Raw genomic sequence first — 22,970 nt, 5'->3', positions numbered from 1 at the left:
CCGATTAACACCCTCCGCGCCCGTTGTTCTGCAATCCCCGCCTTTCCACCTGCTCATGATCTCGAGCTTGGTTCGTTTGCGGAACTGAACGCAGATAGACACACAGACAGGCCGAGACAACAAACACAACCAGAACCAGAGACACCACGAGAATGACAGTCGCCGTCTCGCATTGGACGAGGAGCCCAGACACCAGTGTCAGGCCCAGCTCGCACCCGACAGACTACGAAGACGACATGACATACTCGGAAGTCCATTTCTCAGTAGAGCCCATGGACGCAGACAAAGACAGCAACGGGGGATCGTCCCACCTGCATTGGCAAGGGGTGACAGCAGCAGAGACAGCGGCAGGAGGTGGACACTGGGGGTCGGCCGCTGGTAGTGCAGTTGACGAAGGTCTTTTCTTCGAGGAATTTGTCGACCTCGAGAGGCTTTCGACGGCCGGAGGGGACGAGCTCCCTCCGTCTTCTGCCTTACCCGACTCGTTCGTCTACAACATGCCACTCCCCGCTCATGGGTCCTCGTCTACAACAAGAAGCGTATCGGACGATCTGGACGAGCTGCTAAGTTGCCACACACAGCCGCTCGTGGAAGCTAGGGCTAGCGCTGCAGCAGGTCCCGCTGCCACATTAGTGTCCTCATCAGCAGCCGCTAGAGTAGCGGCGGCGACTTCAGACGCGGTGGTTCCGCCAGCTGTGGGCGCTCGGGGTGTGCAGTCTTCGTGGATCGACCGCGCAGAGGAGCAAGGACAAAGGAAAGCTTCTTCCTATCCGGACACAGCTGCTGCTGGCGGGGCCAAGTCGATCTCTGACTCTGAGCTCCTCCGCCTTGAAGGCATATCGTTGAAAGCGTCGCCTTCTCGCGCTCCTTCTGTCGTTGTTTCCCATCCTCCTACTCCTCTTCTTCAGGCCTCGTCCGCTACCAGCAGCAACACAAACCTCCACCTCGCCGGCAGCAGCAATACCAGCAATACTAACAACAACAACGTCAACCACACGAACAACGGTGGTCGTAAGCCGAGCAGCTTCTTCAAAGCCGTCGCCTCCAAACTGCAGCAGAAAGCTGCCTCAGTCCGTCATAAACAGCCCAACATGTCATCCGTTGGCGTCGAAATCAAGGGGCCCCTCTCGCCCACCGTCTCGCCTCGCAAGGCCTTCAAGCTTCGCCCCGAGCACCTGACCGGCCTCGGCGGACCGCCTACCAGACTTCCTCTCTCTCCTCCCAACAGTGCCACCATCCCTCAAGACTTGCCTACTTCCTCATCAGCTGGTAGCAACGGCATGCCCTTTTGTGGTGGATACGTTGAGGATCCTTTCTTCGATGGTAGCTCTGTTCCCATGTTCCGCCGCAGCGACCCTACCACCCCCATGGACACCCCCGTCCTCGACGACAAGAGCGGCATGTTCTATCACCACCAACAGATGAGCTCGGGCAACGTCAACAAGGCCGCCTGGCCCATGACCACCACCACCCCTCAGACAGACTCTCATGCCGCCTGGTCCAACCCTTATGCCACCGATGGCCTCGACAACCAGTGGTGGGACAACAGCCACATGGACCTTTCAACAAACTCACAGTACCAGGCACAGAATGCGCGCAATGCTACCTTCAACCTGGCCATGCACACGCAACAGAGCGAGCTGCCCTATGAATACAACAGCCTCGCCGCCGCTGCACCCGAGATGTCAGGACTCATGATTCACATGCCTCAACCTCGCACCACCTCATCACCCGTCGTCCACTACCAGGCACAACAGCTTCACCACCCCCAACAGATGACCGAGCGCCGGCCCCGCATGCCCCGCGCTCCTTCGGCCGGCGCCCGCCACATGTGCATGTCGACCCCCATGCGCAAGACCCGCAACCCGAGCCGCACACGCCAGGGTAGCCGCGATTCCTCGACGTCGCCCACTCCCACGAACCGTTCCCGTCACAGCAGCGGCGGCTCACTTGCGAGTGTCGGCGGCGGAGCAGCCCTCAGTGCCAGTGTGAAGAAGCGCCGGTCGTGGCAGCGCCGTGAGAGCATGCGCACACCATCACTCGGAGGTGGAATGGGCGCCGCAGCCGAGGGCCTCGGCTTCGTCAACTTCACCCCGAGCGACAAGAACATCCTCATGACCGGAGTGGCACCCAGCGGAAGCTCAAAGACCAAAGCCCGCCGCGAAAAGGAGGCGAACGAGAAGCGTAGACGGCTTAGCGAGGCCGCCATCAAGGCCGTCAAGGCGGCAGGCGGCAACGTCGACAAGTTGGTCGAGGAAGGATTCGTTTTCTAATCATGGTCATTCTTTTTACTTGGTGGACTTGCAGCAAAATACGCATGGGAGCGCCTGGGAGTTTACGGTGCGGAAGGCTTATGGGAAAGTGATATCGGGCGTTTGACGGGATCATCACACGAGTAATTCTCTTCTTGTCGACGGCTGGTCATCGCTATCTGCTCTTTTACTTCTTTCACAAAACGGCATAGGAGCGCAAGCTCCGACCAATATTGTTATCAACCGTTGACGACGTTGGTCGCCACTTACTTATTACCCACCATCACCCACATTTATTAGGTAGTTAATCTCGGTTTCTTATGTTTGGAGTACACCCAAAATCAAAGGCTGGAACCCGGGTCACGAGATATGGAAGGGTTTGGATATCCTAGCAGAGCAGACTCAATACCAATAACAAATCACATCACAATTAACAAACAATACTTGCAACTATTCGCTACCTACCACAGTGAGAATCTTTGAGTTCAGCCAAGCGAGCTGTGCGTACATCATCAAAACACCATCATCAGATCACCTTCAACACCGAGATTTAGCACACTACACACAGCTTACATGATGTTGCCGATCACTCATCATCAACACATCAGCAACAACAACAATAACAACAACACACGCATCACCGACGCCCGAGGAACATGATGACTGACGCCTCGCGCAGCCTTTGCCAGATCCCAGTCCAGAGGGTCGGGGCAGCCTCATGCCGTGCACTATGGTGCACTACGGCGGCCGTCGCCCAACCAGCCGTTAGCCGATCACGACCGGACGCTGCGCCCAAGTCACCGAGAGACTACGCCCCCTCTTCCTTTGACCACTGTAGCGTATGGTTGGCAGCCCGCCTCATCCGTCTCCCGCAGTTGACAGGCCTGGTCTGCCTGGCGATGGGGGAGGGGAAGGGAAGGGAAGGGAACGGACGACACCGGGAGTCAACACAGACCAGCATCCGATCAAGCTGGAGACGAGAGATGGGCCAGAATCACGAATATGCCTAAGCAGCTCGGAAAGTCCAGGCCCAAACCCCAACGCGCAGCTTGTGCTCACAACGAGGCTTGGCAATGACACCAGATGAGGTGGGTGCGGTGGAGCTGGGGGTGGATGACCTTTGGTGGCCTTTCCGTTTCTTCAAGTCGACATGACCGCAAACAGATAGCTTCACTCTTTCCCATCTCCCTCATCTCACCAGACAAGAGACTTGGCCTTTCTCTCCCACCACTCAAGGACCTCGCTCCGTCGTCGGATTTCCCGCTAAGCCTTACCTCGTTCTCCTCGCACCCGCCCTCCTCATCCGCCTTGCATCACGCCTTTCCTCTTCTTCGTTTCTCCTCACTGCATGGTCCCACCGACAGGTGAGAGCGACAGAGAGAGGCGCACACCATCCCATCCAGTCAGTGGAGAAGCGAACGGCGTCTCCAGACTGCCTCATCCTTAGCCAAAGGGAACAGCCACAGGTCCACCTGACCGTCTGCTGTCCTGCCTGCCAGCCGGGCCTTTGGGGGCTAGTGTAAGATACCCGTTGCAGAATCTTGCAGCTCATCGCGTCTACTGCACCTGTCCCGCCTTTCGCTCTAGGCTAAAAACCGAAAGGCGCCAGGAGGATGACGGAGCAGGGCGCAGGCTCGCGTATCAATGTCTCACTGCGGAACCCACTTTCTGTTCCATTTGGCCCTCTTGCTCTTCCCTCCTCCCAAATCACGATCTTGTTCGATCGTGCAAAACTCGCAGCAATTCCCTGAATGAGACAAGTCTCACTTGCCTTCAGACCCCCAGGCGTCACCTCACACCCCTCCCGGAAACGTTAATCCAGCGTCCGTCCACGGCCGTACGCCGCAGCCGCGCTGCGTCTCGACTCTGGGAAACACCCCACTGGACCCGTCCTCAACGTCCTCTCTTCAACCCGGATGCAGGTACCGCCTACATCGAGACCAGGCGAGACCTCTCTTCTGACACCACAACTCTCGACAGGTACCGTACCTGCATGAGCCTGGGCCTGTGTAACCGCGACGAAGAACCAACGACACGCCCTGGCCAGCCGCAGCCGCCAAGCGAGATGTTGCATCGTCGCCCGGAAACAGAAGAATGAGGAACCCTTTCTCTTCACTGCGCAGAGTCCGATGCTTAACCGCCACGAGGAATCCGAGAGATCTCGACCTCGTCGCCATCGTGTCACTTGTTTCAGTCGCCATGTCCGAAAAAGGATCGAGACCCTTTCCCGGGAGGCGTGAAGGCCTATCCGAGGGCTTTCTTACTCTCTCGCGACACTGTCAAGATTATGGGTCTCTTGCGAGAAGATTGAATAAGGGACCGAGACATGGGCTGACGACTCTGGATGGGACTTGGAGGAAGCCCGCGCAATACCCGGTCCATCGACCCTGAAGGACAGGATGACCCACGTCCTGGTTACGGTGTCTCAGCTGGCTGGCTCACGGCAAGTAGATACGAAGTCGAAAGCTGATAATCCTTCACTTCATGAGCAATATGTAGATACGATATCGTCATACGTCCTTCATGGGCCATACACAGAGGGGCTTGATGAGGTAGGATCCGAACATCATTTCCTGCTTTGATGTATTGTCTTCCGGCAGGCTTCGTGATCCGGGATCATCACAGTCGTTTCATCCTTCTCATCTTAGCCCTTAATCACCAAGATCTTGGTCAAACATGATCAACATCCAACAAACACAAGCCTCGGAAATCGTTTACATTGTGCGAGAGCAGAAATTCTACACACGAAATGAGCAAAAACGTGTCTTACCGTTGACTTTTTGTGGTAAGCGCGATCCAAATCTCGTTCTCTGACCAATGATACTCTTCTCAGAGGCAGTTATGGCGTTTTGGCTAATGGCAGATTCCGTGTCCAACTCTTAAGGTTGCGGAGGTTGTGCGTGGGGCCTTGTCTGCCACAACCAAATCCGGCGAGAGGCAGACCTTCTCTGTCGTCGATTCTCTGTCAGTATCTGCAGTGTGTCTTACTCCGGGTCGCATCTTCCGAGCCTCTGCCCTTCTATACCTTTCAAACATCCTGCCGTCCAACACTCCGGGCAGGCAAGGCCTGGCGGCCCAGCCATCAACCGTCCGCTCGGACTCGCCTGGTCGACGGCAACCTTCCTCCTCCTGGCAGTATCCCCGTGGCCATCCCTCAGCCCCCGCCGTCATGACAGCTGCAGCCTCACGCCAACCCACGGCAAAGCCAGATTAGCTCATGATGGCCCTGTGCCCTATGCCTCTTTTTCACTTTCAGCCCGACTTGAGGCGGCCGCCTCTTGGACACGAGCCACAGTTTATCCTCCACTCATCGACGACTGGGGAATTAGCCGGCCATGTTCTCGTCCCATCCAGACACACAACAGTCGGGTTTTCCGCACAAAGGCCTCCGGGGGAACTGGACTTTCAGCAGACCGTTTTACTCCGCATCAAATGTCCGTCCTCCACAAGAGTGAGGCTCTGGTCTCGACGTCAAGTGGCTTCACGATCTGCGTCCCCACGACACGACCCCCATGGCTAGTCAGCTCTCCCGCCCGCCAGCGCCTACCTAGGGCCTCAAAATCGTAAGATGTTCAATGTTCAACCAACCAGCAGCCAAGGACCCCTCTTCGGAGGCCCTCCGGAATCTACTGTTGCCAAGCCGTGACCCCTCCTCTGACCATCGATAAACGCTCCATGATGCGGTGCTGGGTCCGGGCAAGCGGCGCCTACTACTCTCCCAAATTCTCCGAGGACCATGAGAAATGCGGCCAAACATCCCGGGAAGCCTAATTCGACACCCCCTTGCGTACAGACCCCACGATCTTTTTCAGCTGTCAACTGCCAACCAACACAAGTCTTGAATGCAAATGCAAATCAAACGCCTCCCTAGACAGGGACTAACAAACCGTCCTCATACACAGGCTACAACCCGCGGCAAAAGAAGCCTGAATCTTGACTGCAACGGCGTCCCCCAGGCTGGAACAAAACTTCACGCCAATCAGCCTTATCATCATCCCTCGAACTGCCGAGAAGCCACCCACCAAAGAGCCGACCCCAAAGAGGGTAAACACACTCCATACCAGGACGACGCCGGCCCCAAAACCGACCTGCATGTACCGTCCTCTCGGTCCCGAAGCACCTGCCTTAGCCTACACGTGAAGCTCGAGGACAGGGCCAATCCATGAGTTTGGGGCGGCAGTGAACCACGGCGCCACAAGTCGCTCGACGACTACCTCGCTTGCCATGAACAAACAACCCGCTCAAACCCGCCGAGTTGTTCCCTTCCCGCCGTCAAACGACGCCTCTCTTACCTCCACTTGATATGTCACCATCTCAGGTCCCCAGTAAACAAACTACGGGCCTTAGCTCCCAAGCGTTCTCCTCCCTACCGCTGCGCGGTACTTTCGCTCTCCACCATGCTATGCCTACCTCACGATAGCCTCCTCGACGCCCATCCCTCGCGCAGGAACCACCCCTCCCCTTCTCGCCTACGGCTTCCAAGTTGGACATAGCCCCATCTCGTTCACAACATCACATACACCCTTCATTCCCAAAGATCCTTTGAACCCGCCGCGAGTAGCAATTGCCAGTGATTGTGGAAACGAGTCCCGAGACAACTGTTTTCTTTCTCAACGTCCAGCCAAGAAAGGAGAACCCTCCCAACATCGTGAAATGCCAAGATGCGTTGAAAAGCATAACGTAAAGGGCGGGTTGCCATCGACCCGCCGGTCGAACCTGGACTCCGTTGCTCTAACTTTGCCCGGTCCCATTTTACAAAGTGTTCCCAACCCATCCCTGGCCCAACGTTCCCTCTCCATCATCACCCGTTCCCCCGAACTTACTCTTCTGACCACTCCTCAGGACTGAAGATCCATCGCCCGATGTCCCCATCGATGACCGTTATACCAACAAAGAAACCCCATCACACAACGCCGGAATCGTCCTAGCACCCCCTCTCTCTCTGCTCTACCAAGAAAAGCTCCAGACCACTTCACGGAGCTGCCCGGTCTTACTCCCCGATAGGAAACATCCGGCCCACTCCGTCTCTCCCTCTTTCGTCTCTTCCTCCCACTACCTCTGTATCTCCCGCACTTCTTCTCGTCGGCCTTCTCTCCTCACCGGCAGCAGCACAGCCCACACCACCATCACCAGCCCCATCACTGCCTCACCCTCACCCATCCACACTCACTCACACACACCGGAAGGCCCGAAACAGAGCCACCTCCGGCCCTCCGGTACGGACGTATCGATACCCTCCACCGGAAACCTTCCCTCCCTCCCTCTTCCGTGACCCCATCCCTAAACCCCCCCCCCCCCCCCCCCCATTGGCTTCTCGGTCAACTCTCCGCAGTCCAGAACTCTAGAGGCCACTCATCCACGTCCACACACGATCTCCATATCGGCCGAGCAAATAGACTTCCAAACGGGCGCGACGGAGCACCAAAAACACCAAAGATCCAAAGTCTGTTGTCCATCGGCCGAAAGTAGATCAAAGTCAAGCTGTCATCCGAACCCCTCCATCACCAGAACCTTGTTCCTGAACTTTACCTGCCGTGATCAAGGTCAAGGCTCTGCTCGGTCTAGAACATAAATCATTGATCATCAGAAAGTCTTCACCGTCACTTCTCAACTCACCTCGACCGGCCTGCGGTTCTAGACCATGATCTTCCTCTTAAACGGTCAAACTATCGCTCGATCGTCGGAGTCTTTCCTCGCCCCCTCCTTCGGCCGCGACAAGGTGCGATGCTCTATAGAACGGCCGTAGATAGCCTCTGGCTACGTTGCATCGGCCGAGGCCAAGGTTCGACCGTCATGTCCTCATGTCTCGTTCGGTGTCCATCATATCCTTCGCCGGCCTTGAGCGCACCATGACTGACATAGACATGCTCTGCCCGACGATGAGCTACCCCTGCTCACTGCCTCTCTACGATCCAACGGCCAAGACATTGTTTGAGGCGCAAAACCTTGTTAACAAAGGGATCCATTAGCTATTTTGATTTTCCTATCAGGGGGGGTTGTGTCCACTCCGATCAAATCGCGCATGGGTTGGACCTCGGTTCAGATGGATGCCTTCTCCTTCCCGAAGTTAGCCCTTTTTGATTCCCTCCCCCCAAACCTAGCGTCCGGGCTGCTGTCGATGAGACCTTTTCTCAATCAACAACCGCAGCCTTATTTACAAAGTGAAAGCCATCAACCCGCCTGCCCGCCGTGATCAGCGTGCCCCGGCGACCTCCCAAACAACAAATCAACGCCGAAATCTCGGGACGCCATCCTCAATGCCAGAGAGACAAGAGTTATAAGTGGAACAGAGAGAAAGGAAAAAAGATACCATTCCGTCTATGGTGTGATGCTCGTCATAACTCAAGGTGAGGACTCATGCCTGCTCCCCCACGCCTGGCACATTATTACTGAACTGGCTGTGTCGAGTTTTCAAATCCCTCATTTTCCGAGGGAATACCCAAAACTTGGGATGACCAGATTGTCATCAACCGACTTGCCGTACGGCAAGTCTCTAGACCGTGCGGTATCTACCGTCAGAATGGTAGAAATCATGGCGGGTCATATCTAGTGCTCGTATCCAGCTCCACGCTGCCAGGGGCTGTACTTTTTGTTAGCATTTGCATGTTTACCACAGTCATGATTTGTTATTCTCACCTAGCGTTGTTCTGTTGCCTGTACTGGGCAGGGCTGCCGTTGTTCTGTTGCCTATATTGGTTGGCAGCCAGTGTTGACCCTGAGCCGTTGTACGGGCTCGGTGTACGTGTCGGGGCCTGGCCGTAGGGGCCGGCGTTGGCAGGGAACAGAGGCACTGAAGGGTCCACTGGAGAGTGTTGTTGATGGCCCTGGTTCTGCTGGCGCTGGAAAGACTGCTGAGACTGCGAGTTGTGAGACTGCGCGGTAGAAGGCGGCAAAGCAACAGCCGAAGGGTCGGCACGGCGACGCATGGACTCAGACGAGATGGAGTCATTGTCATCATCGAGGTCGAGACCCTTGTTGTAGTGAGCCTTGTCACCTCTCGCGGTAGCGGCGAGCGCATCGAGCTCAGTCGTAGTGTTCAGCTGCGTCTGAGACTTCATGAAGGAGGCGCGGTCGTCGGCCATGAACTGGTAGCGAGCATCGGGGTTCTTGCGGAAGAAGATCAGAGTGCTGCTGACGATAACCAGGAGCAAGAGAATCAAGGAGAAGGCTGCGTTGGCGATGAAGAGAACAACACCAACGACACCGTTGACAAGGGCCGGAGCGCCGAAGACGTTGGAGAAGATGAGCAGGAACACAGCGTTGAGGAAGTTCATGACGCAGATGGCAATGTTGAACGAGTTGGTGCTCTTGTCCATCCAGGGTCGGAGAACACTGGCCGCAATCAAAGCTCCAGCCTCGATAATGACGAAGGCGATAGCCTGAACAGTGCCACTGCGCTGAGCAAAGGCGACGATAGCGCCCTTGACAACAGTGTAGCCAAGAACAGGAATAATGAAGTAGTACGCTGACGCGCGGAACTGGACGTAGAGGAAACCCCATTTGTTCAGGGCCTGAGGGTCGGAGAACAGGATGTAGGCCGGGTTTCGGTGCATGGCGACGGAGCGGCGAGCGATGCGGACCACCTTAGCAGCAGCCCAGCCGAGAGTGAGAGCCATTCCAAAAAGGAAGAAAACGGCCAGAACAACTTCAGCCGCAGAGTCGACCTGGGTAAACTCCCAAAGACACAAGATGGTCATTTGAGGGAAACCAATGAGGGTCATGCGGAAGAGAATACCCTTCAGAACAGTGAACCAACCGTTGCGGAATTCGAGGAACTTCTCGCTCTTCATCCACTTTTGTCTAACAGCCAGCTCACAGAATCCCTTGAAGGCGGCAACGCCGAGGACAGTAAAAATGACGAAGATGCAGAAGAAGGCCAAGCCGGTCATGAACAGGTTGGTGGACTCGATCTTCGCCCTAAATGCGACTCGCTGAATACCAAAGACGATGTAGCTGCCGGAAGAAAGCTGAATGTTGGCTCGTCTAGCGATGGAGGACATGCCAACGTCAATGCCACGCTTCGCCATCCTGGCGGCAGACATGGCCCAATCCAAAGATCGCTTCTCAACCTGCACCGAGGTGGTCGTCAAAGAGTTGAGTAGGGTCGCCGGGGTTCCGCCGGTAGCTCGCTGGTACCAAGTGAAGATATCCTGCATAAACTGAACGCGAATGATACCCATAGACCAAACAAAGTCCTGAGTCCACGACTGCACAATGGGAGGCAGATGGATACCGGTGAGACCCACAATGGCCTGGGACTGGAAGTAGCCGAAGAGAGAGAGGGTGTTGGCGGCGACGTGAGCGGCGGTATTGGAGTGTCCAAGACCAGAAACAACGGCGGAAGCAATCAGACCGAGGCCAGCGATGATAGCAGTAGCCCACTTGACGCCAATCAAGTCGACGGTCTTTCCGTTGGAAATGTCAGCCTCGACACAAGCCACACTGTCCTTGGTGTCGGTCATGTTAACGTAGACCTTGACGGTGGCGTCGAGATCAGGGATGTTGTAAGCAATTCCGGGGATTTGGCTGACAGCGTCTTCGCCAACCTGGAGGTTGAAGTTCATGGTGATCTTTCCTGCAGTCATGGGGCACAGACCAGCGAGGTTGATGCTGCATGGGTCGACCGTGCGTCTCATGAATTCGTAACCGTAGACGGAAATAGCAACATCGAAGACGATGCTGCCCTGGACGGAAGAAACGGCGACGATATTGATGGCGGCACTTCCGTTGTTAGGGGTGAAGACGACATTGAACAAACTGGCCGTGAAACTTGAGTCATCCTGGCAAGTGTTGAGCGACTTTGAGACGAGCATCTGCTCAGCAGCCATAACCGGGGTGGTGACATAGGACGCGAGAGCGCCCAGCAAGAGGAGCGGCTTCGCGAATGAGAAGCGCATGGTGAAGAGAGGGTGAGTGGTCGTTGCTAAGCAAGTGAGTTAAAAGGAAATTGAACGGTCGCCGGCGGGTGGTGGTCGTCGGTTTGGAACGGTCGAAGCGAGAGTGGTGAAGAGAGTCGAGGCCGTCTAGGTCGAGTGTATCATGGGGATTGGTGGTTCACGGATCGTTCCAGACGGGATCGCGTTGGTAAGGAGATGGGAGAGAAGCGAAGGGATTGATGCGGTCGCTCCGGTTGATGGTTGAAAAGTCGAGGTTCTCTCCAGACGGAGTGAGTCGCAGGGAGGTCTGATTCCGTGGCAGGGGATTGGTACTAGCGAGGGTTATCTGCCGGTGATTCCACCTGGTTGGCGAGGTGGTTCCTGCTGTCGATTGTCCGTCCCTTTCGATTTCCGTTCAGGTCCCAAAAACAGCCTCCTTGATCCCCAGCAGCGGATGCAAACGCAACAACGGCGAATGGCGTCGTGGTCGAGGTTGGGGTGCCTCAGTCAGGGCGCGATAAGAAAGCGGTTATCGTGTCGTATGGTCGTTGTCGTCAATGGTCGTAGTGTCAATCGTTGGTTCGTAGAAAAAGGTCTGGACGGTCGGCGGGGAGGGGGGGAGATGGGAAGGGTGGGTTTTGGTGGTTTTGTTGTTGGCGGGAGATTGGAAAGGAAGGGAGAGAAGGGAAGGCGATCGCCAAGCGAGGGTGGATGGGGACAGCAGGAGTGATGAAAGGAGGCGCTGCTGCTACCGCTGCTGTGACCTGCGGTGGTGGTGGTGGTGGTGGTGCCGGGTGTGCTGGGCTGGGCTGGGCTGGTCAGTGGTTTCTCTGAGACGGCTGGTCTTGGTGGTTCGGATTCAGGGAAAACTGGGCAATGGGTAAAGAGCGTGAGAGCGTCGTGCCAGGGGAAGACCCATGGGAACAGGGGCGGTTCTTGTGTCTTGAGGACAGGGGTAACCAAGGTTGGCCGGGGCCAAATACGGGGGTGCGGGTGGGAGGGAGGGAGGGAATCCCGCGCAGTTGAAGCGTGAGCGGTGGATTCCCTCGCGGTCTCGGGATGCGGTTGTGGATGGATTTGCGTGTATGCGACAGGGGTAATGACGGTACGGGGTGGTGCCGGCTTGGGCTGCGTAATTTCGATTTTTGGGGGGAGGGGAGCGGATGCACGAGTTTAGCACTCGCCTCGTAGCACCCAGCAAGTTGGTCTTACTACCACATAGTGGTGCTGGCAGGGCCTAGCCTGTGTGCAGAACCTGCGGTACGTACTCTTCGTTAGCACAGAGGCCGCGTTCCATTTACACGTCTCTGCATGCAAGAGTCGCTGCTGCTATGCATGCTTAGGCGAGGCTGGATCAATACGATGCGGCAACAGCGGATCTACTTCCTGTACTATACAAATTTGAGCGACAGGCCACGTACCGCTCCCGTACCCGCGCCCCAATACTCGACTCAGCTCGTATAGCTGCTAACAGAGATACACCACACTTAAAAACACGGGCGCGTAAGGAAGGGGCGACAGTCCAGACGAACACGCTTGACAACCACAGGCTGCATGCACAAACAGAGTAATCTGAAGTGCTGTCAGCACTGTACGAATCCTCCACTCCATCGCACCCGACACCACACCTGCCTGTTGCTGAATTACGAGAGGAGATGTGAGGCACAGCAGCATGTCCTGTATGCTGTCCGGGGTTGCTCACTCACTGAGGCGACCTGATTCTTCTTTTGGGCAGCCCGTAAAGTCGGTACCTAGGGAAACAAAACATCTCGCGATCCATCTCTCCCCATCTCGCTGCAAGGTCCGAAGCAGGTTTTTGGGCGGTCCAGTCCCTCTGACGACGGCTGATTTTCGCTGATGAGCGCTCCTGATGCACACCTCACCCGCCCGCCTGACGCCGTCCAATGCTGTCGAGACGCCAGCAGCAACACAGACAGGATCTCCGTCGCACCTCGTGCATGGCGGGCTCCCGCAATCATAGCGTCATTCAAACCTCGACACTGCACCGCCATCCGAATTCTCAAATGCAATAAGCAGTCAGCCAAGACGGTCCGCCATGCACACCAAAAAGTTGTTTACCTTTACGAGTCGCTTCCAACCCAGCCAGCCCAGCCAACCGTCCCATCTCCATCTCCATCTCCTCCCTCCCGCCTCTCTCTTTTGGGCCTTGTCTCGTGTTAACTTTTCCCAAATTTGACTACTGCCGTCCCTCACACAGCAACCACGGTCACAAGTACACACGCCGTTCATCGTCATTCCCTTTTCTCCAGCCTCTCTTTTCTCACCACCCATACAATGCCGTCCGAACCACCATCTCCTCTTTTCTTACCCATCGTAAGTACGGGGTAGGTCAGGGCCAAGACCCATAGCTTTGTCGGGTCCCGAATGTTCCAAAATGCGTCCAAGACCCTTCCAAGACTTCCAAGGCGACACTGCCCAAACAGCCCAACACGGGAACACTGACGCAGAATCAACAACAACAAATGTCAATCGGTATGTTGCTCATCGCCCGCGCGCCCATACAGACGCCGGCAGCAGCCATGCCGCCTGCGACATTGAGTGTTTGGGTCGCCGCCCAGGCCCAGACACAAGCCAGCAGCCAAACTATCAAAACCGCTAGAGAAAGCCGCAAACCCACACTTCATTTCAATAAACCTCAAAGTTGTCGTCGCCCTCGTCTTGACTCTCGAGCACTGCCACATTCCCTCTCGACGGGAAGGAACACGACGGCCGGGCATGCATACGTACGCCTTACTCCAGCCAACCATGCCCACCATGCCATGCCTTGCCCTGTCGGGGGACCGCTTGCGCTTGCGCAGCTTACCTGAACAACCGGCTTCCGGGGAGACTCAACAGAGACACCCGAACGAGGGAGGCTCGCCGTCCGTTTCTACGAGAAACATGTCTCTGCATCTGTTAATCACGAGTTAAATTCCCATCAAAGAGGCTTGACGTTACCGATGCATTCCCCGCTACGGATACCTGCCTGCGTGATCTGCCACCAGCGAGATACAACTGGTTGGTTTGCTGGGGAAGGGAACTACGAGCCTGAGACGTCTAAAATTGGCCAAGGCACCAACAAGGCGGCTTCGTCGATTGGACAGCCAGTCCAACACTGACAAGGGACTCTCGTGCTCATCGGCGCCCACTGCTCTCTCTCTCTCTCTGTGTCCCAGTGCCGTCACCCGTTCAAAAGTATACGGTCTTCACCAGAGATCGATGCCGGTTATCCTCACCCTGGAACACTTCCGGCAGCACCATCGTTTTCCCCCTCACTGCGAGCACCCGGCCAGTGACATGCCAAGTCACAGCCCACCACATGCGCGCTAACAGCGACGGATTAACGTCCTATGTTTTGGCCCGAGAACGAACCGCTGGCCCGATGTACGAGGAGTCTCCAGCAAAAGCAGGTCTGGGCACGCACCGGTAGGCTGTGTTTTTTTAGCCATCAAACCATGACTTCTGGAGACTTGCCTTATCGAGACCCGGAACTGCAACCTTCCAAGCCTTTCGTTATTGCTGGCTATTAACGTTTTATTACGAGGTTGATTTTTCTCACCCACCAATGACCACGCCTCGCACAGGCTCCTCTCCCGCTCACGCTCGTCACCCATGTTTTTCTTCGTCCGTCTCTGCCGTCTTGTCGCGGATCATGGGTGCATCGCCACGATTCAGCTCGAACAAGCTCCAACGTTCCGACTCTAGACGAGCGCACATCAAACATTATTCAGAAACAATCTCAATTGCAAGAGCTCCAAAAACCCCACATTTTCAAATTTCCCTCTCCTCCTCCAGACTCCAGTCCACCACCATAACGCAACACCTGCGTCGAGGCCTTGACAGTGGTTCATCTCCAACCGCTAATTCAAATAAACAATCCCATGGATGTGGGCTCTTCTGGCGATTGGCACGAGCATTTCATAACGCTCATCATACCAAAGTGGTTCTCACATGCCATTAACCTTCTCCTTGCATCGAGTAGTTCTCTGCATGTTTCTTCCTCGCCAGGCCGGACTCAATGGCGCTGTCTTAGTAAGAGATGGCCCGGTTGCAAGTGCACCCCTTGATTCTTGTAAGCCGGTGCACCATGTAAGTGCATAGCTTATAAGTAACGAACGATTAGATGCATAATCAGCTCCACTCATCGCGAAAGAGCTCATGCGGTACGCCCTTATCTGGGATAACAGACTTCCAGGGACCACTGCACTGTCCGCCGGCCTTTCACGCCCAATCACGAGATTTTCAATGTCTATGACGTCCTCATTTATCCAATAAACTTAATCGACAAAGCAAGCGTAAGGCGCAAAACCACACAAGCGGGCAGCGTTCCCCCCACCTCCGAATAGCCGCGGCATTCAAGACTCCAACATTGAAACAAACGACAAGAGCCATTGACAAGAGGGAGCAAGCAAAAATCTAGAGAAACAATGTCGCACGTAGCACGCAGCATCCGCCCGGCGATCCGCCGCCTCGCCGCACCCCGCCCGGCGACGGCAGCCGCGGCAGCACCCCTCATTCTTCAGCGCGGTTTCGCCGACAAGCCGCCCATCTACACCGAAAAGGCCGTCGACAACGAGCTGGGCGTCGGCGAGCTCGAGGGCATCAAGTTCCGCGTCGAGCCTCTGCGCCGCGTGGGCGAGGACGAGCGGACCATGCGCGCCCGTCTGCTCTGTAAGTCTTACCTGGATCTCGCAACCTCGGTCCTCCAACAACAACCTCTGACAAGGAAACCCGAACAGACCAATCCCGCAAGCGCGGCACGCTGGAATCAGACCTTCTGCTCTCGACCTTTGCCAACGAGAAGCTGCCGACCATGAGCAAGGCCCAGATGCAGCAATACGATCTCTTCCTCGACGAGAACGACTGGGACATCTACTACTGGGCCACCCAGGAGGAGGCCCCCTCCGCCTCCGCCAGCACCACGCCCACCACCGGCGACAGCAGCCACTCCGACGGCCTGTCGTCCGCGACGACCAACGCCGCCGAGTCCTACCGCGGCGTCGGCGCCGGCGCCACCTCGACCGTCGACGCGGGCCAGAAGCGCGAGGACCTCAAGCAGCAGCAGCAGCAGCCGGGCCCGCGCGCGGGCGAGTGGTCCAACACCGTCGGCACCTTCAAGGCCGCGTACCGGCCCGTCCCCGCGCGCTGGAAGGGCAGCGAGATTCTCGAGATGATCAGGACGCACGTGCGCAGTCGCAGGGCGGACGGCACCGTGGGCGTGCACCGCGACGTCCAGGAGAGGAAGGAGGGCGGGCTGGGGTTCATGCCGCCCCTGTTTGACGTCGACAGCGCCGGCAAGAAATGAAGGCGGGGAAAGTGTAGGTCTATCAAGTGAGGGAGGTTGAAGAGTGTAAAGATAAGCTGGCGGTTGTCGGGACGGAACGCTACGCATTAGATGTACAACATTCTTTCAGGAAAACAGGCATTCATTCACAGGCGCGGGCGGGTGGCGGATGGCATAGACAAGCGTTCACGACGGCTTCATTGGAAGCCCCAAATCATAAATAGCATAATATGAGTGTTGCGTAGGGAAAGCCGGCTTCATTGGGGGCTGCTGCTGCTACGGCTTCTGCAGGCTGTGAAATATACTAGATATGAGGCGGCTTCTGCTGATAATGATGTGCTCGTGCGGTATCCCTTTACTGGACACGAATCTTGCACGTCCGCTGATTCCAGCTGCAGACATGGACGGGCACGTTATGGATTCAAGCAACGAAATCGAATTTAATCTACCTGTGTCAAATAAGCACCTTTCTCTACAAAGGACTCCCCCGCACGTAGTTTTGTCTGCGGCACAAACCACCGAATGGCAAATCAATTTTAGCAACCCATGAAGGGGGGTCAAGGTTCCATGGTTGGCTGCATTTCCCCTCCAGCAAAGTGACGATAAGCGCCATTCGCCAACCGCCCGAAACCTGATGTACCAACTCATCTGGATTGCTGACTGTGTTGCGCTGCTGCACGATGATTGCGCCGTCCCGTCCGCTAACAGAGGGGGATCGACAGGGCAGGCAAACCTGTATTTTTCTTGATATCATTCGTATTCAGCCCTCCATATTCATATGGCCCTTGGCGCGACATCAGTTGAGTTTTATGCCGGTGTATGTGTGTGTGTTCTTGAACGGTGACGGAAGATTAAGAATTCATGATTGAGTTAAGGCAGGGTGCCGCATGTCTGCGACAAAACCATAGTATATCCATGAATAGATCGTCTGAATGCGGCCCGGTTCCCCCCAAATGCTCCTAAATGCCAAACCCAAAAATCCCGGTGACAATCACACCACCCACCCCCCTTCCCAAACCGTAAAACACCTTTTCTCGAGACGCCTCAATTAGAAACGCCATTCTTTCTCCAGCCATATATGCTGCAAATATACTTCATCCCCAGCCAGAAACCATCGCCTTTCGCCACCCAGTTCGCGCAGCTCCCAAAACCGGATATTCGCAGTGCTCCAAGATTACCCTCTTTTTTCATTTGTCTTCAACCTCACTCATACTGGTCCCACTGCTGGTTCCACGGCTTGTTCGTGCCTTGGAAATCCATCCCGTGCTTATAGCACCCGACCAGCTCCTCCTGATCAACACCGCAGTGCGTCTGCCCGTCACGGCCCTCGAACCAACCCAGACCGTACGTCTTGCCCAGGCCCTCGAGGTGGCGCACCATGCCCGCGTTGCTCAGCTTCGAAGTGCCGACGAAATCATAAATCATCTTGCTCTGGTGGATGAAGGCCAAGTGCGACGAGATGGTGTTGGGCTGTCGCGGCAGGAACGGGTGTCGTCTCCGAAGAAACACAATCGTTGCCACCGTGCCCATGTACACCAGGATGAAAGTGGCCAGACCATACGAGATCCAAAAGGAAGATACGGTCTCCTGGCCGGCGTTGATCCCGCCGAAATCAGAACCGTGGTGTACCTCGGGCGGCTTGAAGGCGGCGTCGAGGAACTCGGTGCCCACCACTGTTGCCAGACTGGTCAGCAGCACCGTCAAGAGCTCGGTCATCATGGTCCCGAACCCGACGAGGAACATCAGGACATGGCCGTTGAGGAACGCCTGGAAAGGCATATAACCGAACGGCATGGCGGTGTAATCCAAGGTAAGCGTCCTTGACGAAGAATGCCGTTTTGACAGGATGTAGTAGGGTTCCATCATCCGCATGTCCGTTTCTAAGCCGCCCCAGCCTAGCTTGATGCAAACGGCCAGAGCGGTTACAACCCAGGGCGCCTTGGTGGTGATGATACTCGCGTCGGAGAAGAGAAAGACAGGAATGAAGGCCAAGAAGAGAACGAGGCCGATCACGTACGGCAGGTAGCCGTCGAGACGCAGCATGCGCGGATGCGGGTTCTCTGAGAGGTAGTGCTCGCGGAACTGGTCCTTTTCTTGCGAAGAGAAGGGGTTCTCATCGTCTGGGGCCAGGGACGCGTTGCGAAGGATATATCGGCGGTGCTTCAGCTTGGCATGGATGTCGCTATGACTGACGACGTCTAGGTCCGCAAAATCTACCAGAATATGGCTCACTACAGCCATTGAAGCAAGACCTGCGATGCCCTTGACATCGGCTAGAAGGCCAGATCTCCGTCTCTGGAGGATGTATAGCAGAACGATGCCGAAAAACGCGCAGATGCACAGGGTAGAGGAGAGGAGCCGAGACCAAATTGCATGAAGGCGGATGACCTTCTCTTGGTCAGGGTGCGCAAGACGTGTGGCTCGATCAGGGTATAGAACGAACGCCGCTGCGCCGAATGTCGGCACCAGAGAAACGGCCAAAGACGTTGATATGGACGAGACAGCAACGGCGTAATGTCGCAGTTTCAACGCTCGAAACGGCCGCAACCAGCTTAGGCTCGTGACATAGTCAACGTTGATGGACTCGGCCGCAAGTGCGCCGCCATCCTTTGAGAGCTGGTAATAAGCCTCCAGGCGTTTGACCTCAAAGTCGGTAATCTGCCACAAGACACCGTAGGTGACGGAAAGCATTGTTGGAAGGAACTTGACAGCGAAGTACTGCTCCCCGGGGACATCAGCCGGGGATCGGAATTTGAGAAGCGGATCATGGCGCGATCTTTGGTAGAGCAACTCTACCATGATGGCGAGCGCAATCGATAAAGCGATCAGAGCGACAAGGTAAGGCCATCTCATTGAGAATGGCTTCCAATTAGGATGTGGGTAGAATACTTGTGTCTTCTGGCCCTTGGTGGAGGGGAACGTAGCCTGGCGCATATTGCCACCGTCGTCACCGAGATCTGGCCCGGCCATGACGCTGAGATCAACCTGGTCCGCATGTTTGGGTTTTGGCTCCTCGATAATGACCTCGATGACCTCGCCTCTCTTATTTGCTTCATCTTGGCCGAAAGCCTTGAGCGTCGCAGTGCGACTGAGCTTCCCACGGCGGGTGAAGGACCGCGTCAGTGACCCTTTGCGGCCAGTGGGCGATAACAAGAGCTCATCCCCCTTGATCGTGGTGTCTGGCTTGAAACCGGCTCCGAGGCCACCCGTGAGGTGACCGCTGGCCTCCTGCTCCTGCAACTTCTTGAGAAAGCCGTCATCTTGGAACCCCATGGGGCCCAGGGTGGCGGTTACATCAAAAACGGGTTCGTCTTCCGAGACCGACTCGAAATGGGACTGGCTGATGGGTGCAGCAGAATGCAGGAGCGACAGGTCATGCTCCTCCTCGGGAATGGGGTTGTGAGAGCGCAGGAGAGACGGGCGGCGGAAATTGCGGCTGGCCTTGGATGATGTTCTCGACAGATCATCGACAGCGGCAGGAACAGTGTCGTATCCGGCAGCGCCAGTATAGGCAAATGAGCCGGACCATGATGAAGCCCTCGATATGCGGCGTGGGGGTTCGTCCGATTCGTGCGGTGACGGTGAAGTATGATCCGAGTGCAAGTGAGACTGGAAGGAGGCAAGGGAACCCCTCCCGCGGAGTGGGCTCGAGGGGCCTTCGTGCTGCTGCTGGTAGGTGTCCAAGTCGCTGACCTCGGTCAGGTTGGAAATGCGATGGCTCAAAGGTGGTCTCGATGCGGATGCGGGGGCTCCAGGAGGTTGATAGGAAGCGCCAAAGCCTCCGTTATGCGCCATGGTCTATGGCGTTTTCATGTCTCGAGGACACGGTCCGTATGCTGTGTCGGCGCGGTTTGTGTTCGTCGGAGCAGAAACGGCGGGTAGAGGAGTTCCACTGCAGTGGGACAGGTGCCGAGTCGGGGCCGTTGGTGTAAGTCGCGAGTCGGGTGCAAACGAGCGTCGTGGTTGGAGCGAGCGGAGAGGTTGCGAGAACAAAAGAGAAATAGAAAATATTGCTGTCAATCAACGACAGGCATTACCAACGACTCTGTTGCCCGGTCAGTCTAGCTCGCAGGAAGTCAGGGGGATGGCGGGGTTGAAAAGACGAAGACACAGCAGGCGCGCGGAGATGGGGCAGCTGAAGGGCACGAGAGGTTTGTAGGGCTGCCGGGGGCGGCGCTATCTTGGTGGAGGTGTAGCGAGGCCAAGACTGGAGGGAAGTGATGTGCCCGAGGTGCGCGACGCAGGGAATGAAAAGCGCTTCCAATTCAGGGGAGTTCAGGCTGGGGCCCCCGGCTCAGGCAGGGCAGCCGTCGTCGGAATGAAAAGACATTCGCATCTTACCTGAGTTCCCGTCACCGAGTTCTGATTAGGTATTCCGTATGTATACCGATCCGGCCGGGCGTTTCGTTGGTTCGGTCTGGCGTCGTCCAAAGAACCGGTCCCTCCAGGGGAATTTCGGACGAGATGATAAGGCTGAGAAGATGGGGTGACAGCACAGCAGCACGACCACGACGACGGTAAGAGGTCAGAGGGGACGCGAGGAATGTGGCCAACATTAATGTCTTGTCACCAAAGCCAAAGCCTTAATCCATTCTTGCAGGCGGCGGCAAACGACTCGCCTTCCGGCTCCGGACCGCAGACTTATGCGTTTCAGATCCCAGGGCAGCCAGCAACCGTTGAGTCTTGACCAAGGACGGTTGACCCAAGGCAAGGTCCCCTTTATTTCGTTGACCGTTGAAGTGTCATCGCGACGATCCATTCCAATCTCGTACCGGTCGAATCGGAGATGCGAAAGGGACTCTGCTTTCCCATCCCTGACCTCGTCGGATTTTCTGCCTCTGGACGGTCCTGACTCCGTCCATTCCCAGATTAAGCGTGGTATTGACGGTGGAGAAATCCCATGGGACAATCACCACCTCACGGACCACAGCTTGCTTGCACCCACGCGCGCGTGCTCCCTCTCTGCCCTGCTGCAATCTCGAAATGGCAAGCTGCAGCACGGAAACTCGATAGTTGGTGCCTCCCCGACACCACTCCGACACTCCGGATCCGCTGATCTTGCCCTCGACATTGACATGCTGCGTGCTGACTGGTTACCGTAAACGAGAGACAGACGCCCGACGCTATCCAGCGGAAACCCTCCACGCGCGGGCTGCCTCGTGGTGCGAACACTCCTATTATTCTTAGCAGTATGCATGCCCGGGCTATATTCAGCCCTTACAGCCGGATTCCCAGCCCACTCTCGCCGACGCTTGGCAAAATCGCCGAACGAGTCGCTGGCATCCTGACGACACGATGTTGACATCATTCCAGGTTTCGTCGGGGTCTGCGGGGAGGCTGTGTGTGATTGCGAAGCAAGCCGCTTTCTCCAACACGACATGCAGCGTCTGGTCAGAGGCAAGCATCAAGCGCGCTGTCGTGACTGGGATTGCCCAGAAACAACACGGAGGCAGGTCCGTCATTGCTGCTGGCTTCCGACTCTGTAGATCAGGCAAGCAGGCTATCAGGGTCGTCAAGGCTCAAGGCAGCCCTCTCTGACTTGGCTGCCGCATACCATCGCCTTCCTTCTTGATTGAGAGACGCATAAATGGTCAACTGATCTTGTTCTGCCTCAGAAGGCTGCGGTCGCCATCTTTCAACACTCCCTTTTTCTAGACAAGTCCTCGTCATGTACACCACCAGATCAAAGTGGCCTCATTTTGCACCTGTCAGTGGGAGTAGCAGACTCAACTGAGAACCGCACATTCATGGGCTTCCCTATCTTTTCCCTCATATTCTCCGACAATCCGCGACCCTCGAAACGCCTTCGAGTCGGTCCTGCCGCGCCTCATTTGCAGGCCATCCCGCCAAACGCATGAAATCCTCACTTTTAATCCGTCCCAACTCAGGACGCTCTTGAGACGAAAACCTTGGCCGTTTGATCAACCCCAGGATTTGGTGTACTGCTTGGCGCGGGCGTCCCAGCGGCTGCGGGGCGCACACTCGCCACACAGGCTACAAGGTTTGCGCTCCCACCTTCAACGCCAATACCCACAACTGGTCGGTTAGCTCAGTTGGTTAGAGCGTGGTACTAATATCTCATCTGAGATGTTCAGTAATGCCAAGGCCGGGAGTTCAAGCCTCCCACTGATCACATGTTTTTTGCGAATCTTGCGAACGAGATGGATTTTTGTATCGCCCTCCGATCGCATTTTTCGTTGTGGCACACATGTTCCTTGTGTTCATTTCTTGGTGAGCGCAGTCACTTTTTCCCCAAAAATAGGTGAGGTGAATGAGCGACCGAATACGAGTGAATCGGCCTCAGACTGCTGCAAAGGTCTACAACACAATTCACAACTTGCAAAATTGAGTGAGGTAAAATCTTCAGCATAAGTGCCTACCTATGGAGGAGCTCTTCTCATTTGGGAGGTGTTACACAGCCGTCACAGTTATTCCTGCCTTCGCTTGCCTCTACCTTGACGATGCGTCAAGCTCGCGGGTATCGCCCGAATCTCCGGCCAACAATTCCCTTCATGCCCTTGCACAGCTTGCTTTTCAATACGATATCGAGTCATGGTC

At 56.0% G+C, this 22,970-nt stretch overlaps 4 protein-coding genes and 1 non-coding gene across 5 annotated transcripts; 3 read left to right on the top strand and 2 right to left on the bottom strand.

Annotated features, from left to right (window-relative positions):
* Window positions 1-497: 497 nt before the first annotated feature.
* Window positions 498-2,273, top strand: COL26b_000408 (uncharacterized protein; the record flags this gene model as incomplete). Its single annotated transcript, XM_053173377.1, is given in 2 exon segments — window positions 498-1,070; window positions 1,086-2,273. 2 exon segments carry the CDS (start codon window positions 498-500, stop codon window positions 2,271-2,273), a joined length of 1,761 nt encoding a protein of 586 aa, XP_053042425.1.
* A 6,525-nt stretch (window positions 2,274-8,798) lies between these two features.
* Window positions 8,799-11,149, bottom strand: COL26b_000407 (uncharacterized protein; the record flags this gene model as incomplete). Its single annotated transcript, XM_053173376.1, has 2 exons — window positions 8,799-8,832; window positions 8,889-11,149. 2 exons carry the CDS (start codon window positions 11,147-11,149, stop codon window positions 8,799-8,801), a joined length of 2,295 nt encoding a protein of 764 aa, XP_053042424.1.
* Window positions 11,150-15,555: 4,406 nt separating this feature from the next.
* COL26b_000406 (uncharacterized protein) lies at window positions 15,556-16,433 on the top strand (the record flags this gene model as incomplete). The annotated part of the gene is made up of 2 exons (XM_053173375.1): window positions 15,556-15,799; window positions 15,868-16,433. The coding sequence occupies 2 exons, from the start codon at window positions 15,556-15,558 to the stop codon at window positions 16,431-16,433; spliced, it is 810 nt and encodes a 269-aa protein (XP_053042423.1).
* A 1,182-nt stretch (window positions 16,434-17,615) lies between these two features.
* COL26b_000405 (uncharacterized protein) lies at window positions 17,616-20,207 on the bottom strand (the record flags this gene model as incomplete). Its single annotated transcript, XM_053173374.1, has 1 exon — window positions 17,616-20,207. One exon carries the CDS (start codon window positions 20,205-20,207, stop codon window positions 17,616-17,618), a length of 2,592 nt encoding a protein of 863 aa, XP_053042422.1.
* Window positions 20,208-22,450: 2,243 nt separating this feature from the next.
* Window positions 22,451-22,545, top strand: COL26b_000404. Its single transcript has one exon. It is a non-coding gene; the product is annotated as a tRNA-Ile (tRNA).
* Window positions 22,546-22,970: the final 425 nt, after the last annotated feature.

Source organism: Colletotrichum chrysophilum (assembly GCF_026319265.1).
Source record: "Colletotrichum chrysophilum strain AFK26 chromosome Unknown scaffold_2, whole genome shotgun sequence".
Classification (NCBI taxonomy): Eukaryota; Fungi; Ascomycota; class Sordariomycetes; order Glomerellales; family Glomerellaceae; genus Colletotrichum; species Colletotrichum chrysophilum.
The sequence above is the reverse complement of the archived record's forward strand: the minus strand, read 5'-3'. Positions and strand labels throughout refer to the sequence as shown.